The following is an 18,127-nucleotide window of genomic DNA, read 5'->3' as shown; positions in this document are numbered from 1 at the left end:
CGAAATGTTTTCCAATTGACCAAACAACGCAAAAATAAAAGCCAGCAACAGCAGCACCAGGTTCAAAACAACAAAACCATGAAAATGCGATTGGAAATATGGGAAAAGTTAAATGCTCTTTAGATAAGTTATCAAACAATTGGTAACATTAAATTCTTTTAATTTATCGACGTATCAAAACATTATATAAAATCTATAAAGTTAAGCTCTTCTTTATTACTTACAAATCTTTTTTGTTTAATTAAAGCATTAATTGTATACAAAGTATTAAATTATATAATATAATAAAAAAATTAATAAATACTATTGTTCCTTTTTTTTTTTTTAATCTTCAGCATTTTATTATCTATAACTTATTTTACAAATAAACTTATTATAATTAGCATACTTACATTTGAGTAACAAGCTTCTCACAATATCTTATCCGATACCAATAAGTTTATCTATTTAATGTTACCCTTTTAAAGGGTATTTAAATATCAGCAGAGTATGCTCGGGCATGTGTCCGATACTTATAAACATAAAAACTGATAACGAAATCAAAACGTCGAGCCAAACGATTTGGAAATACTTGGACAGCGAAGGCAACAACAACAACAATCGGTCGGAACAACAAAGAGAGAGCCTTAGTCCTTCTGTCCGGCCGTAACATCAATGTAACGGCCATACAACATTATTATCATCGCAAATGGCAAGTTAGACAAACACATTGAGTGCCCATTTAATGGCCAACCACCCTACTCCCCACTCCCCCATCCCCATCCCTTTTCCTTCTTCTTCTCCGAAGGATCCAAACTCGAACCCAAAGCCAAGTTCTTACCCAACTCAAGGCTGGACAGTGGGTGGTTCTGGGTGGTCTCCGGGTGGGTTTGGGTGCCAATCGGGGGTGGCAGTGTATCAGCAGTAGATGGTTATGGGTCTAGGCCCATAATGACCAAGCTAAACAGCAAATGAACTTTTAAACGTATTGAATTGACGTTCCACAGACAGAATCTCCCTGAATGAGGCGTCAAAAGAGCCGCTGGCCGAAGTGAACCAGCCAGAAATGGAGAGAAAAATAGGCTTCAACGGGGGCGGGGTTCTTTGGGGTTCTAGGGGCTAGATGGAGGCATTAATGGGTTGCTTTGGATGGGACTCAGATATAATGTCTGCCTGCTGCTAAGTGTGTGAGCCTACAGGCAATGGTTGCACTAAAGGCGGCCCATCGGAAAGCGAAAAACCCACAAAAGAAATACTAAGCCCGGAGAACAGTTGGCAACACAAAAGGACACAAAGGAGGTGCGGAACAGGACCAAAGGATACAGCTAACGTTAACTTTCCGTAACAAAAAGGATGCAGCCATCAATGTGAAACCAGAACGGTTCTCGGCAAAACTTCCTTTTAAACAGCCAAAAATATTTTCATTTCGATTCGAAAAACCTGGTAAGAGGCATTTAGCAAAGCAAAGAAACAGTAAAGACAAAACATTCCCTAACAAAATTAAAATTATTTACAGTTCTATAAGGGATATCCATATTCTTTTAATTTTTTATCGGAAAAACTTAATTTTTACAAGGGAAGTTTTTTACCAATTAATTGTGTTTTTCGTTAGAATAAACAATATTGATATTTCACATTTTCCAGAAAGCCTTAGGAGTTTTCTGCCCGTAAAAACAGATTTATAAATGCCATAAAAGCGTAAAATTGACGGATAAAACGCTGTGTTACGGCTGCAATTTGCCACTGTAAGCCAAAACTCGAGCAGCGGCAACAAATCACAGTTCGAGCACCACTACTCGTTGGGAATCGAATCGAATTGAAAAAACGGAGGCGTGTTTGGAAATTTATTATGGTCACGATCGTTCGTCACCTCGTTCACTTTATGGCCGAAAATAACAAAACAGCGGCACATGACGTGGCTCCTACTCCTGTTTTTTGGTTCTTTTGTTTTTTTTGTTTTTTTTTTTTTTTTGTTTTTTGTATTATATGCCGATTTAAGCGGCACTAACCTCTCGATGTTTGGACGTGACTGGGCAGCTGGGGGAAATGTTCGAGTTGATTTAAACGATCCAGCGGCATGCAGATGAGTTTTTGATTTTCCATTTTCCCATTTTCCAGTTGTGTTTGCCCTTGTTGTTCGCTATATTGTTTTTACGAGCTGACAAACTGACGAACGCCGACGAAAGCCGGCAAGAAAATAGTGAGCGAGACGCGACAATAACAGACAGAGGCCACCCCCCCCAAATAAGTGGGCGGGGCCACGCATAATTTAACATTCAGGGGAGGGGAGGGAAAAGTGGGGAGTGGGGAGTGGGGAGTGGGGGGTTCAACTCTCAACTGGCAGGAAATTTTCGTCAGCCCTGTTTGTGTTTACATTTCGTCTTAAGCTGCGACAAGATGCCGCCATATATTTGTCACATGGACGCCACTTTTACGGCCAACATGGGTGGGGTTTTCCAAGGGGAGGGCGGGGAAGGGGGATGGCTAGCCCCCGGGGGCAGAACGTTCAGTGGAGAGGGAGGGGAGGGGGAGAGGGGGTGGCACAACAATCGACGAGTGGATATCACAAGCAGTGGCATAACAAAAGCACATGGCGGGGCAAAGAGGAGTTGTGTGCAAATAACCTTAAGCCGGAAGCTCGTCAAGTGACTTTGCTGCCTTCCTGCCAGCACAAAAAAAAGGAAAAAGGAAAAAAAATCCACTATACCATGCACAGAGAAAAATGTTTCTTAGTTTTGCGAAGGAGACAAAATAACTTCCTATAAACATATGAAAAACTTTTAAGTAAAAGTCAAAAGTTTATTATATCCTTTGATATTTGTAAGCTAGATAACATATTATATTTATTTACTAAATTTCTTATAACAAAAGTTACACGTGGGAAGTTAAACATAAACATAAAAACTACGTTTCATTTAATATTAACACTTATTTCTTTCAGTGCATCCGCAAACAAATGCTCCTTCATCATCAACGTATCCAAAGTATTTGCATTTTGTATCACTTAAGCAGCAGCTTTTCCATTGTTGCCACTGGTCACAGGAGACATTTATAGCCAAACACACACACACCCATACACACACTCTACATACACACACATACACGTTGGCTCATAAAACTTGCCCTTGGTTTTTCCCGACTTTTCCGAGCAAGTTGCGTGCCTTATTTGCGACTCAAACGTTAAGTAATGGAATTATTCGTGTGCTCAAGTGTAGGCTCCATTTGGTTGCCGAATACAAGAGTCCAAAGTCGAAACTGCCCTATCAGGGAAGAATTTTCCGTTTTCCCCCAGCTGTCCACCCTCCAATTTTCCCAAGCCCCCTCTGATTTTCCTCCCCCTCGTTTGACAATCAAATTTTGCTCGGCAACAAATTTCGGACAGCGCTGAAGGAGGCGCGTGTAATTGCCAAGACAAACATTGTGTTAAGTGGGCTCCCCACACAAACAAAGGCTCATACGCTGGGAAAACTGTGGCCAAGACAGCTGTGGGTGTGTGGGTGTGTGGGTGTGAGGCAGTGCGGTTGTGTGTGTGTGCGTTGGCCTTGGCTTTGCGAGCTGGCTGACTTTGACTTTTTGGCGGGCAGCCTTCAAATGGCAGCACGGCGGCTTCTTCAATCTCGTATTTCTTATTTTTATACCCTTGCAGAGGGTATTATAATTTCAGTAAGAAGTTTGCAACGCAGTGCCCACAGTTTTTCTGCGAAACGTATTTCGAAAAACCAGGCGAACGAACATAAAGCTATAATAGGATGCTACTCTTGGAATTTCTTAGTTGTTCCCTAAATTACTATTTTATGGAAATTTCCCACAATTAAAATTCCCATCTAATGAATTCTGTTGGCCTGCTATTTGCAATCTAAGAGTTCCAATTGGAACCTTTACTTACTTTACTTTCGGTAAAACCTGCATAAAATGGCCAAAAATGATTTTATCTTGACGGGGAAGGTGTATTCTTTCATGTTTTTAGGCCTAGAAAATAGTTGCATACCAGCTTTTTTAAATTTGGGAAAATAAATTTTTTCGTATTTTTTTGTATTTTATTCTCTCGTATGGGAGCTATCCGATATAGTCGGCCGATCCAGCCCGTTCCGACTTATATACTGCTTGCAATAACCACACAACTTTTGGGAAAGTTTCAGCAAGATAGCTTTAAAACTGAGAGACTAGTTTACATAGAAACCGACAGGAGGACAGACGGACAGACGGGCAGACATATTTCGATTCAGATGGTGATGCTGATCAAGAATATATGTACTTTATGGGGTCTGAGGTGTCTCCTTCACTGCGTTGCAAACTTCTGACTGAAATTATAATACCCTATTGCTCTGTAAGGGTATAAAAAAGAATAAATTAGTTATCATATGTAAATTTGATATTTTTTTGCCGATTTTTTTTAATTTGTATGATGCAACTTTCAAAATTTCCACAAAAATCGATTTGCTAAAATTAACCAAAATTCACAACATCTTAGTCCATAACTTTGCTTATTTTATTTATTTAAAGGTTTTTTAAATCCTTTCAATTTTATTGTGTTTGATGGGGAATTAATCTTGCCTTTTAAAAAGTGGTTAGTTTATTGCTCAAAGTAATGCTGAATTGTCGGTATTCAGTTAATTCAATTTCGATTAATTCGTGTAAGGTTAGGGGTTATTTTCCTCTTAAGCTTTATGATATCCATTAGTTAAATTAGTTACTTATAATTGTTATGCAGCATTAAAATATGTAAGCTTGCTTTTTTAAAATGTACATACAGCATTTAAATATGTAAAGTCAACCTTTCAAATATTTAGAAGTCTCAACCTAATAAAGTGTTTTAAACACTATTTGTTTGAGCACTCCGAAACACCTTTGTTATACATTTTCGACCGCTGACTTAACCCCAAATTCATTTCACTTTTGGGATAGTTCCACTTGCACTTCCTTATCTCCGACTTATTGTTTTTCGCAGCCTTTGTTCGTTTGTATCCCTTTACTCGTTCATTATTCTGTCAGCCTCCTTAATTTCCTCCACTCCATCTTATTTTCCTGGCCTATCTCACCATTTTACCCATTTTACCCACTTCCCCATTTCCCCTCCTCCCTTTTTTATTTTCGGGCATACCTACTTATTTTAATTTAACCTTCTCACTTATGCGGGGTTGGGCAGAAAATGGAAAAAGGGAACGGGTGGAAAATCGGGATACGGTCAAAGTGTTAAGCCATTGTCGCCATTGTTGGCATCTGCTTCGTGTGCCACGCCTTGTGCCCACGCAACTTTTACGCCTCCGCACAATGGGAATATATGTAAGTACAAAACGGGGGGAGAAAGTGGGGGGAGAGAGTGGAGAAAGCCCAGATGACGACGATGAGGGCACAGAAACTCGCAATTAATCACAATTAAAAACGGCCCGAAGATTCTTTCTACCGCCATGTATACCTTAATTCATATACATATATATATATATCGTGTATACATATATATTTTTATATATACATATATAATAATATAACTCCCTTTTTGCACCCTTTGGCCACGTCATCCGCATTTAATTATGGAAATGTTAATTTGCTTAGCACTTCAGGCCAGCGGCCGTAGTCACCCATTTTCCCTTTTTACTTTTACCCCGCCGCTTTTCCGACGCTCGCCACCTGGCGGCCATTTCGCGAAGCGAGCGGCGAGTCAGCGAAAATTTTCATGTTTAGTTTTTTGCCATCGCGCCATTAATTTTCAATTAACACTATGCCATGACCAGACGACAGCGATGATGCCAAACGGTGGGCGGTGGGCGGTGGATGTTGAATTGTGAATGGTGGGCGGCTTGCAGGTGGTGACCCCGTGAAAGTGGAGGCGTGTTCGTCTGGGTCACCGTTAGTGAATGCCGCGATACAAATCGAAGCATAAGTGCAAGTGTGGGAGCAAACTGCCACCGACAAAATAATACCCTGGAAAATATATTATTAATAGCGGGAGAAATTCTGTTTATTAAAACAGTTTCTAATTAATAAATATTTAGTTTGGTTTAAAAAAGATGTCTGAAAAAATAAACTTCAGGAACCATTTATTTAATAAAATAATTTTTTACTTCTTTATATTAGCAATTATTTTTTAAATTAAAAAAATATATTTGTAGTTTATCTAGAAGCAAGAAAAACCTTTGCAAAATATTTTAAGCTTGCGTTTGTCCACAAATTATGACTAAATATATTATAAGAGTTAAGGACTTAATATAGCTTATAATTTAAGAAATTATTAAAATTAGTTATAGTATTTTTATATGCAAGTCATTAAGTATTTGGTATCTTTAAAATACATTTTTATGGTTCTTATACAGTTAATTACATAACATTGTTACATAAACACTGAAGAGGCCTTCTACATTTTGTAGAGAAACTAAAAGGTAACTAAGTACGTCAACCTGCGTTGAGCTCGTTTTATTTCTTATTTATTGCCTCGTTCGTGCTCTCATTGGCACCCAACTTAACCCGGCCAACGTGGTCCAAGCCGTCTTAACCCAATCCCGACTAAACCAGAACCAAAACGAAACGAAACGCAGGCTGAAGTCCTTGTCCACCTGTAGTTCATTTCATTTATCGCTTGTCCCTAACAAAGTTCAATCCTTTGTTGTTTCGAGTTCCCTTGCTCCTTTGCCCCTTTGCCCCATTTTGTGCCCCCCCCTTTTTGGCGCCCCTGTCGTTTCTGCTTACGCCATTAACTTAAAGTGCCATTGGCCTCGAGATCGCAGGCAAGTTCGGGGCAGCAGGAAAAAGAAAAAGGGAGAAGGAGCCGGAGCATCTGGCCATCTGCGTAGTCTGGGAGCACTTAACTTAAGCGCTCTAATTGTATTAAAAGCGTGTCCTTTCCCGCCTACGGCTTACCCCATATCGCTATCTCTCTCTCTCGCTCCTTCATTTTGGAATCCTGGTATCCTGGCCACATAGTTTACTATTTTGACGTTGACGCAATGTCTCGTCTCGCTTTGGCCTCGCCAGCATCGCATTTTTGCCGGCTAATACGGCTAAGTGATTTTCATGAGTGCGTGCCGGGGCTGCGAGCCGGCTTTATCTGACTTATGGTTTAATTAGGGTCAGGCGAAGCGAAAGGGTTTCTCCGCCAGCGTTGCAATTAGTTCCAATTAACCCGAACATGGCCAACAACTTAGTTGTTATGATGCAGGCGTTTGCAGTCAAGCACTGAAAGTATAAATACAATAATACATTTTTATTACTTAGTTTTATATGTACATTTCTGTAATTATTATTGTTTATGTATCTTAAATACTCGGCTATATATATTTGTATATTTCTATAACTTTATTTTTACTTCATTTATTTTTGAATTAATATTTAAACCAAGTTTTCTAATTTCTTTACATGTGCCCCAAAAAGTAGGCAATACTTTTTGTGTGAGCCAACTTAAAGAAAATTTAAGTTTATTTGTTTCATGTTGCTTCCGTAATGCATGAAGTATTTAAGCGACTTGTATTTATTTATATTTAATAAAAAAATAACATTAAATTATTATTAAATGGAAACCTTAATTACTCAAGACATTTGTTACACACTTTTATTGCACAAAAGAAATGATATTTGGCATAACATTTTGCATTAAAAATAAGGTAAAATTATTTTATTATTTTTAGCTGCATTAAACTTTCATTTTTGTGAAATATCATTTTAATATTTTATACAGTAAACCCTAAATCTAAAACCAGTTTGGCTGACTTTTTAGCGAACGACTTTCATTTGTGGTTTTGTTACGCGCTTTCCGCTCGCAATGCGGTCCCTTTTCACCTTTTTGGCCCACATTCCCGCCATTTTCCCGCCAAGTTCGCCACTTGGCCCCGTTTCGGATGCTTATTTTTGGCCTGGGAACGGGCATAACTTGCAATTCCTGGCCGGGGTCTGGCGCACCGTAGACATTCCTTGGCTTTCGCCTGGCTGGCGTCCGGGTAAATGTTAATTAAGCATCATTTACGCATTCAGGCCGCCATAATTTGCAACGACAATGACACTGACAGCGCCACAATGTTGCGACAACTTTGACAAGCCCGCCAGCCAGGACACAGAAACACACAGAAACATTCGAGCATTCGCAGGATCTTTCCCCATTTCCCCATTCTCCTTTTCATTCCCCAACTCCTTTTCCCCATCCCCTTTGCCGTTCGCATTTACCCATTTAGCACTTTGCACCGCCAACGAAGCTCTGTCACTCGGCACGCAGTCAAATTTAATGTAACATAAAAGGTTTTCCATTTCATTTTCCATCCTCCTTAATGGATATCTGGAGCGTAATGGTTCCATCAAGACAGCCGCAAATATCCCAGCCATTGCAATTGACATTTGTGCGGAGGTCTCGCACGGAAAGAAATCGGTTAATAAGCAGCTTAACGTCGCCTTCGAGTAAAAGGTAGAAAAGATTAAAAATAGTCCAAGTGAATTCCTTTTGCTTGGCTTACATGGCGTATGATTGATTATGATGTGCATTACTCATACGCAGTGTTGAGCATGGTAAAACTACCATCTATTTTAATGCTATTAATAGTGTAGTTGAGAATAAGAATATTAAACATTATTTAATTTGGATCACATGGCGTATGATTAATTTATGATTAATATTGCTCATACGCACTGTTGATAAGTTTTTAGTTATATTTGAACGATTTTCTTTTTATCTATTAAATTTATCTAACAAACTTATAAATTTGTAACTTGAATCCCGTGATAGTATTCCACACAAACAATAGGAAATCCAAGTTGATAACTCCCTGTAACCTACCTCATACCTTAAGTTGCCATTAAAGCAGACTGTACCTGTATTAAAATGGCTTAACAAGCGAACTGCTGCCTTATCCTTTGCGGCAATCTGCCGTTGTTTCCATGTCCTGGGAACCTTGGCCAACGATCCTTCTTTTGTGCGACGACTCCTGCTGCCATCTGCTCGTGTCCACTTATCTGTCACAGACAATGGACAATGTGGCCGTGGATTAGCTCAGCCAAACGGTTATTTAGCGGCATCCAGAGGATTGCCATTGCTCCGCTGGCCAAATGTCCCTCCCTCCCTTCCCTCCTCCCCCCGCTTTCCCATTGGGGAGTCCCCAAAATGTGGCCACAAAGCGGCCGGTGAAGTGCGCCCAACAGCTGGCCAACGAAATCCAGCGATGGCCAACAATATCCAACGACGGCCGACAATGGCAACGGCCAACACAGCAACAAAGAGCAACAAAAAGCAACAAATCGCCAACTGTAGAAACAAAATAATAATAAAGACAAGCAGCAGCGTGGAATGGTGGGGCACAAAACCAAAATAGCAAATAAAATTGCACAACAAAGATGAAAATGAAACGAATGCAGGAGACGAAGACAATGGAAGAGGAGCCAGGGAGTCGTGCGAAAGAATTACGTTAAAAGCCAAGACTAACGATGCCAGGAGGCTGAAGAAACGATCTAGTAATACCCTAAAATCAACTGTGAAAAGAGATATTAAAAAACCATATTTTAAAACAAGGTTAAAATTTTTGTTAGATGGGTATCACAACACAAAAATTATTTTATTCTAGAACACTTATATTTTCGAGTTCGTTTTTAAGTTTATACTATTTTTCTATCTATTAGTTCTCTAAGAAATACTTTTCTTTCCCTTACTTCTCAAAAGAATACTCTCAATGGTACACAAGCAAATAAGAAGAAATAATTTTATAAATAATATTTCATTGATTGGTTAGAAAGTTTGTTCAAATATACACATATTTTGTATACGTCATTGTAACTAAGGTCAAACCTCTTGGTTGTTTGCGTCAATATATACCCTAAAAATGCGTATTTTCCAGGGTATCACTGATAAAGTAAAGGGCCACGCTCTGGGCGAAAGTCGCGCACACATTTCTCACACCAAATGCAAATAAAACGACGCCTTGGAATTGAAATAGAAATAGAAAATTGCCGAACAAAAATGGCAGCATAAACTTTTGCTGTTTGCCACTTCCGTACGTCATTCGTTCTCCTTTCACCTCCCTTTTCTTCGCCGGTCGTAACTCTCTCTTACAAACGCGCACACACACAAAGACACGCACACACCAATAAAGTAACGGAGAAAAACACACAGGCGAAGGAGAAAGTGGCACACATACTCGTACGCACAGAAGTCTGCTGCTTGTCGACATTTTGGTAATAAATTGAGTTTTATGGCAGTCATATTATTCTTTATTAGTGGGTAAGAATTGTTGCCTTTTGTTGGCTTTTGTTGCCGAAACGATGTCTCAACCAGGCCAACATTCTCGGCCTGAGTTTCCTGAGTTTTCCGAGCTCTCGGCTTTAGCCAGCTGGATGGATATCACCCGTTCGATTCCGAAGTGGCTCCTGTGCGGCTTAATTAATTTGCCAGTGCCGAGGACCTTGTCACAAAAAGGATGAAGACCGCGCAACTCCCAGAAGAAAAAGAAGCCCGCCAGTCGAATCAATCAACGACAGCGGCTTGTCCCTCGTATTTACTCTTTCATTTCCCCAGAAACGTGGCTAGTAAATCAAAAACTCTCATCCAAAAATCGTAATTTGGCGTTAAATTAGTCTCGGCGCTCGAACGTCGCGGGAATACTAATCAGGTCAAGGCGACCGCCGAAATGGGATAATCCATCAATCGCACAGCGCTTTTTCCCCGGCTGTCAACGCGGGCCGAATTGCTTTTTGGCAATGCCAAGCCCAGTCACAAATTAGCATTGCCTATGGTAAGCAGATATTTTACAAGGGAAAAGCATTGCTTCGCATTAAATCAAATTTAATGAATGAATAGATGTTTTAAAACAAATCAATCCGTAATATTATTTACCAGAATGCCAAGGGAAAAGAAGTACATCGAAACTAAACAACTAACAGAAAACTTATATTATCATTAAATGTAACTTGATTTTTAATAATAATTACAATAAGGGTAGAATAGGAGATAAGCAAATGTAATAAAAATAAATGTGAAAATTATATGAAAAATATATTCCTTTCATAAAAAAAATGTATATATTCAATTTTAAATAAATTTGTACTACTTAGTAGTAAATAACATAAAACTAAATCCAACACAAAAATATTATTTTTAAATATAAACAAACAAAATTATTGCTTACACATAGAAACAACATAACTTTAAAGCTTATATCTTACAATTTTTCTTTTTTGTCTTACCTCGTTTTACTTTTTAGTGTATATCCGTATCACCAAGGCCATTCAATTAGCAATCAGGGAGAGTCTGTCACCTCCTCGAACCTGATGATCCATGAAAAGCTCAGAGAACGGCGGCAACTTTTGGCTTATTTCCGGGAACTCGAGCACTCGAGTCCTGAGTCCTGGATCAGAAGAGGAGCCACAGAGCTGTGCATAATGCTCGCTGCTCGGTGCTCAGTGCTCAGTGCTCATTCCTCAGCGCTTTTGGCCGTGTAATTTATCATCCTCAGTTCCAGCCCGCGAGGCTGTCGGCCAAAACCAGCGGGCGGCACTCCACTTTCGGCCAAGTGGAGTGGGCCAAACCTTTTAGGCCATCACCAAGTGGCCTTCGAGGGAAAAGGGAAAAAGGGAAGAGGGAAAAGGGAAAGAGGGGAATATACGTCGGCCAATGATTAATTGCCAGAATGTCCATTTGAGCAGAAAATTCACAAAACATTTCCATCATCAAAGCGAAACTGATTTTCCAGTGGAAAAGTGAGTGCTGTCAACGAATGAATCGTTAAGTCGGACAGCTCCTCTCAATCCAGATGCACGAATAGTGTCCTCTGACAGCTTGAACTCAAGTTATTTCCCTAATTGCATATATAGTTTATTTGCCAACACATCTCCTCGTTGCTAATTGCACATTTCGAATTTCAATTCCTTTAATTGCAGCCCATTTGATTACTTTGGTTTTGCCGTTCCAAATCACTTCTCTGGTGAAACAAAACAACACCAATCGAATGGAAATTCGGTAAGCAAACAAGCTTAAAAGTTATTTCAACAAATAGGAAGCGAGCGGCAAGGATTAAGCTCTAAGGAAATTATTCTTGCTTCATACTACAAAAATTAAAAGCAACTCAATCATTGAAATGCATTTTCTGTTTACTGTTGCTGTTTGTTTTAATTGAGATGTGTAATTTAAGCAAATAAATACAGGGAACGAAAAATAATTTTTATTTTATTTATTTACGTACTGTTTGCCCTGTATAAGTTTCTTTTTTTTTTAATATAAATTACTGGTTGTGTAAACATCTATTTTCCAAGATAAAATTGCCAAAACAGTCTGGCATTCCGTAAAACAAAAATCGGATAGAAACTCGTACCAAGTCAAAATTTCAGGCTGTTTAGATAAGTGTTTGGAAGAAATCCTGATGCCACCACTCGAGGAAAAGGCGGTTAGGGCGGAGGAGGCGTGGCCGTTGGATGCCCAACTTTATCAACCGCCCGAAAAGAACCAACTTTTGCTGGCAGAAAGCGCCAGTTGTTTGGCTGTGAAAACCTATCTGCGCATGTGCAACCTTCCGTTTTCGGAGCGAGTTTGCGATAATGCGGAGTTTATGTCGCCCGGAGGTCGCCTAACCCACTTGCCACTCCTTCGTTTGGGCCCAGTTAAGACTTTTGCGGAATTCGAACCGATTGTTGAACAGGTGGAATCGATGCGGGCGGGGAATTCGTTGAGCAGCTGGATGTCCGAGGATCAGCGAGACGATATGCGATGTGTGCTCAACCGAGTGGAGAACGTCTTTACACTGGCCGAAATGCACATGAGCTACGTGGACACGATTAACTATCAACTGTACACGGCTCCGCGAACTGGAGCAGCTCATCCCTGGCCATTGAGCATGATTCGTCGGCTTGCCAAGCAGAAGGACGCCCACAAGATCCTCCAGGTTTACCAGTGGCAGGATATGGACAACGATGAGGTGCTCCACCAAGTGGGATCTTGTGTGGACTCGCTGATTTCGCAACTGGAGGAGCATCCGGCGGAGGAGTTCCTCTGTGGCCCGAAGCCTTGTGAGCTGGATGCCTTGGTCTTCGGCCATGTGACTGCCATCCTGACCACCAAGTTGCCCAACATGGAACTGGCCGAGATCCTGGCCACCTATCGCCGTCTTTTGGCCCACTGTCACAGCATCGATTGGAATCTGTTTGGTGGATTACTCCTGAGCGGCGGGGAACGGGAGGAGCACAAATAAAATTAAGAAAAGACAGGACACAACCATCTCCTCTTCCCCTTTTTCCCCTCTTCAGTTCCCCCGCAGCCGGAACAAAGGATTCTTATTGTTTTTTTATTTGGCCAGGGGTCGGGAAGCCAATCAAAAATATGCAAAGCATTTACAATAAAAATGGCAGACAAGCCGGTGGAGTGGGCTCTTTTTTATAGGGAGTGGCGGAGCCAGTCGAGCCGGAGATAAGCCAGCCCAGAATGCCATAAAATACAGCAACAGACAAGGCATACACTGCGAGAAAAACCCATTGCACAACTTATAGTTAATACTTAAATTAATAAAGCTACTTTGGAAGCAAAACTGCAATATTAAATGAACTTTTATTTACGAATTAATAGCTGTCAACTATTACTTATTTAGAATATTCTATTTTTTAAGCTCAAATTATTAATGATAATAAAAAAACAACATTAAAACAAAAAGCCTGCGTTTTTTCTTTAAATACACGTTTTTTTTCCATATCATCCAACATTTTTTGAGCAGCCATGCCATAAAATTCTTTAGTTATTTATATTATTTTTTATAAACTTGAGCTATATGCAGAGCATTAGAAACAGGAATATATGAAGCTTTGTTTTCTTTAAATGACCATAAAATAAATAATAAATCATAAAAAGGAGACTGCAAAATTGAAATGTCATAAAATATTATCAGTTTAAAATGAATAATTTACTTTTATAAAAGAGCCAAAATTTTGTCTGCTCTAAACAGCAATTGAAAATCAATTTCCGAGTGTAGCAGGCAGTATTTTCGGCTCGGGCTGGCATTCAATTTAAGTTGGCCCTCGACTTCAAGGTAAGGACACCCGGACACACATAAAATGTCAGTTCGATTTTATGACTGGCCCAAAGTCACCAATCCACAGTGGTCGGGCTTGTATGGAACCGCGGCCATAAATACTTCGAGATGTGCTATCGCTATGAAACTTTCACAAAAAATCTATAAAAATATTATAAATATATTATAAAAAAATTGACCGGATCATACCACTATATCCTATAGCTTCCATAGGAACGATTGAATCAGTGGTGGCGCTTTGATGAGAGAGCAGTCCTAAAATCACTTCTAATGGTCAGATCAGGGTAATATTTATACTGTAAGTTATTTACAAGCATAGAACTATGTTATAATAAAAAAAATTGGAGCGATTGCTTAACTCCACTCCCACGCCAACCTTCTCAAAAAAGTTATGATAACAAAAAAATAGTTTGTGGCGGAAAAAAATCGATTTTTTTGGCTTATTGTATAGATATCTGTTCCGAAAATGTTCTCAAAAAATTTCAGATCCAAATTTGAAAAATTACAAGAGTTACAGGCCCTTACATGGAGCACATGTCGAACACCGACCATTGCACAGCATTTGGGCTTGTATTGAGCAGCGGCCATAAGTACTTCTAGTTCAGTTATTGTAACGAAATTTACACCAAAATTCTAAAAAAATATTTTAAATGTATATTAAAAAAATTGGCCATATCGTACGTCTATATCATATAGCTGCTATAGGAACGATAGGAAAGAAATAAGTATATAGTATGAAAAACGTTTTTGTTTTTCAAGAAATGTAAACCAAACTTACAGATTGTATGCCTGAACCAGTTTTAGTGAATTTCAATGAAATAAATAAATAAAAATATTTCAAAAAACATTACAAACACGAGCGACGAGGACAAAACAAAAGCAAAATAAGGAAAAACTGTCCCTTGGCAAACGATAGATGGCATCAGTATTTTCCCGATTATATAAACATCTGCAAATTTCTGCAGCTGATTTTAGGCATATAGTACCCTAAAAGTCAGACGAACACATTAACATACATACTATTTGTGGGAAAACGTGGCATCACAACTAAAACTTTAACTAAACATGAAAAAGACGTTCACAAAATAGTCAAAAAAGGGTTAATCGATCTAAAATACACAAATAAAATGTAATTAGTCAGATAAATTTCTTAAAACCAATTTTTTAAAGATAATACCTTCAACTTTAAAATGCATTTTAAATAATTAAATTTGGTGAATTTTTGAGAACGTCCGACCACTTTGAACTTCACTTTTGTTTTCACGAAAAGCACTAAAACGCAGCTGCAGCAGCAAAATTGAAGACGTGTTCGCACTTTGCAATATATTTTTAGAATGTCCCGTTAGATTTCAGGAAAAAACTAGCTTGCAATGACAAAATATGGATAATTTAGAGACAAATTCTTAACATTTTGACTAATTATTTTAAAGTCGATTTTTCGATTTATGGCCTATGGGCGCAACCACTGTGCAATCTCAATTCGGAGTTTCCCGGGAGAAGGGTGTGTGTGCTCACCAGGATGCCAGGATACCAGGATACCAGGATACCAGGACCTCGGAACTCTGGATTTTCGGGACTGCTCCGGGCTCTTTGGGTTCCTTGGGCACTCCGGGTAACCCGGTTGACATGGCCGCATCGTTCGGACAATCAGGGAGCCATCATTGTCCGCTGTCGACCGAACTGCCCCACGTCCATTCCATTCGCATCCCAGTACCCCCCTTGCTCCTTTTATTTCTTGCAATCAGAAACTCATCATGGCCTATTGATGATTTTTTTCCGTTGAGCCTCTGCTCTTTTTTTTTCTGCTTCTGTTTCTGCTCGGTTCTTGTTGGGTTTTGTGTGTTTTTGCCTTTTCTACGAGTCCCAGAGAATAATGTTTGTTGGCTGTTGGCTGCTGCTGCCAATGTTGTTGGCCTTGATGCCTGTCCCGAGTTCTGGTAATTTATTGGAATTTGCCAAAAGGATTAAGTACGCCAATAAGCGTTGCTCAACGTCAATGAGCGCGTGAGCTGCTTCTGCTTCTTCTTCTACTCCCCCCTGCTTTTCCTCCTTCCTTTCGTCCTTCAGCCTTTTTTCCACTCGCTTTCCTTTTCGTTTTCGTTTTAGTCCTGGCAGCGGAATGAGCAACATCAGACGGCATCATCATCGTTCCCGCCGGCCATTTTCAGCCCTTTCGTCTGTTTCCGCTTCCGCTCCGACTTCCGGTTTGCTGTGTGCACTTCTGTGTAGGTGTGTGTGTGTAAGCGGCTCACTTCGTTGCCAAAAAAATAAAAGAATGAGGAACTGATAAACGCAGCGCGTGTCGAATGCCAGCCTGATTTGTTTGGCTTAATATTTCAATTTCGGTGAGCCATCCTTATACTACATCAAGTATACAAATTAAGGGCCCTCAAGATTAAACTATTGTTTTGGGCCTTTTATAGTTTATTTGGCTTATTTTGTACATTTTTTACTAATATAATATTTCATCTTCAGTAGCCTCTTAAGTAGATTACTAAAATGATTAATATTTTTTTATTTGAAACACTTTCATTATGAAAAGTTTCTTCCCAGCCATATAGGTTATGTTGCTAGATATAAAGTTCAGAACTATTCAATTACGTTCTTTATAAAACCGCACAGATATTTTTTACTTTTACTTTTCCAACAATGTTTTGTCATAACATCATTTTAGTGGATAACACTTAATCAAGTTTATGGCAGGTTAATCATAAGTTGGCAGTGATTTCATCCTAATCACCGGACATCACTCACTCGATGTTTATCTCCTGATTCGGTCACTTTGTACTGGAGTAACTCAATGAACTGGGCGGACAGGCAATCCCAAAGACAGAACCCAAAATGACCACAGTGCCGGGGAACCAAGTCATCCAAGACCTGAAGTTCCTCGTCACGTTGTGCTTTATCACTTTATTTGGAGCCGACTCGCCTGATTATCCATCATCCGGCAAGGAGTCTCCATCCTCATCATCATCATCGTGATTGTCATCATCATCTTTGTTGGGAACGACCTTCAGTTTCAGCTCGGCATCTTCAGTTCGTTCGAGTAACCCTAATGGAAAGTATATAAAACACAATTTGTTTTCATTTTGTGCCCTTGCCGCCGAAGCGACTATCCCGACTTTCACGACTTTTCCCGACTTTTCCGACTGGCAGCCCGCTGGCCTCGAGTTTTCAGCGCCTTATCCTGCGGATCCTGTACTTCCATCCCTCCAATCCTCCATGCATTCAGTATTCTGTCAGCTTAACCGCTGCCACTTGCCATTGTTGGCTGTTTATTTTGGTAGCCGGGCGCTTGCCAAAAACTTTTCCACATGCCACGCCCAGACGCCCACGTTACCGCCTCCCCCTCTTCTGCCTCTTCTTCTTCTTTCTCCACCTCCAGCTCCCCCACTTTCTTCCCCCCAATAGACTGCCGTAGGGCCACTAAACAACAGATAGACTAAACGGGACAAAAAACACTGTAGGTATACATTAAGATATATACACACAGATATGCACCGCAAAAAAAATATAGTTCGATTTTTTTTAGGTTTATCTATGAATAAAAAATGCATAGATTTATTATAACTTCATTACTGGTTTCTGTGTGTTTTGATTTTAAAACGTAATTACAATTATTTATTCATAACTAAGTCATGAAGAGAAAAAATAAATATCAAACTTTAACTATGGTTTTTTGTATATGCAAAAAACAAATTTAACCCAAGCACAGAATACAAAATGACAAGAAGTTTCTAAACGTATTATTCCCTTAAAATTTGTAAAATGAAATGTAAATTTCCTTTTCAATTCCGCAAATAAAATAACAACCCAAAATAGTTGCAATAACAAACGTGTTGCAAAATTAAATTGAGGATAAAGTTCCCTTGATATTTTCTAGCCGTGTTTGCCATTTATATGTAGAGAAGTTCAGCGACGAAGCTTGGTCAGAATCGGGGGGATTGAGGGGCAAAAACTTTCTATAGCCTACAAATTTTCTTTTGGCTCCAAATTGGCTGAGGGAAGAAAGTTTTACTTGCGGCTACTTTCACCGCTGCTCGGTCACCGATGTCGCAGCAAGATGGCCTAGTCCATCCTTATCCTCCTCTCCATTTCCATTGCCATTCCCCTGCCCTTTTCGCCCCCAATCCTTGTCCCCATGGCCGTCCAATCTCTGCTCATCCTGG

At 39.7% G+C, this 18,127-nt stretch overlaps 1 protein-coding gene across 1 annotated transcript; it reads left to right on the top strand.

The window, feature by feature from the left end:
* Positions 1–12,212: 12,212 nt before the first annotated feature.
* Positions 12,213–13,460, top strand: LOC108094573 (metaxin-2). The gene has a single exon (XM_017195190.1). It carries the CDS (start codon positions 12,303–12,305, stop codon positions 13,125–13,127), a length of 825 nt encoding a protein of 274 aa, XP_017050679.1. The 5' UTR covers positions 12,213–12,302; the 3' UTR covers positions 13,128–13,460.
* The last annotated feature ends 4,667 nt before the right edge of the window (positions 13,461–18,127 follow it).

This window comes from Drosophila ficusphila, unplaced genomic scaffold, assembly GCF_018152265.1.
Source record: "Drosophila ficusphila isolate 14025-0441.05 unplaced genomic scaffold, ASM1815226v1 contig_198, whole genome shotgun sequence".
NCBI lineage: Eukaryota > Metazoa > Arthropoda > Insecta > Diptera > Drosophilidae > Drosophila > Drosophila ficusphila.
The sequence above is the reverse complement of the archived record's forward strand: the minus strand, read 5'-3'. Positions and strand labels throughout refer to the sequence as shown.

Bases quoted from the DNA above. Each gene is read 5' to 3' on its own strand.
- LOC108094573 (XM_017195190.1), top strand. From the start codon at position 12,303: ATGCCACCACTCGAGGAAAAGGCGGTTAGGGCGGAGGAGGCGTGGCCG.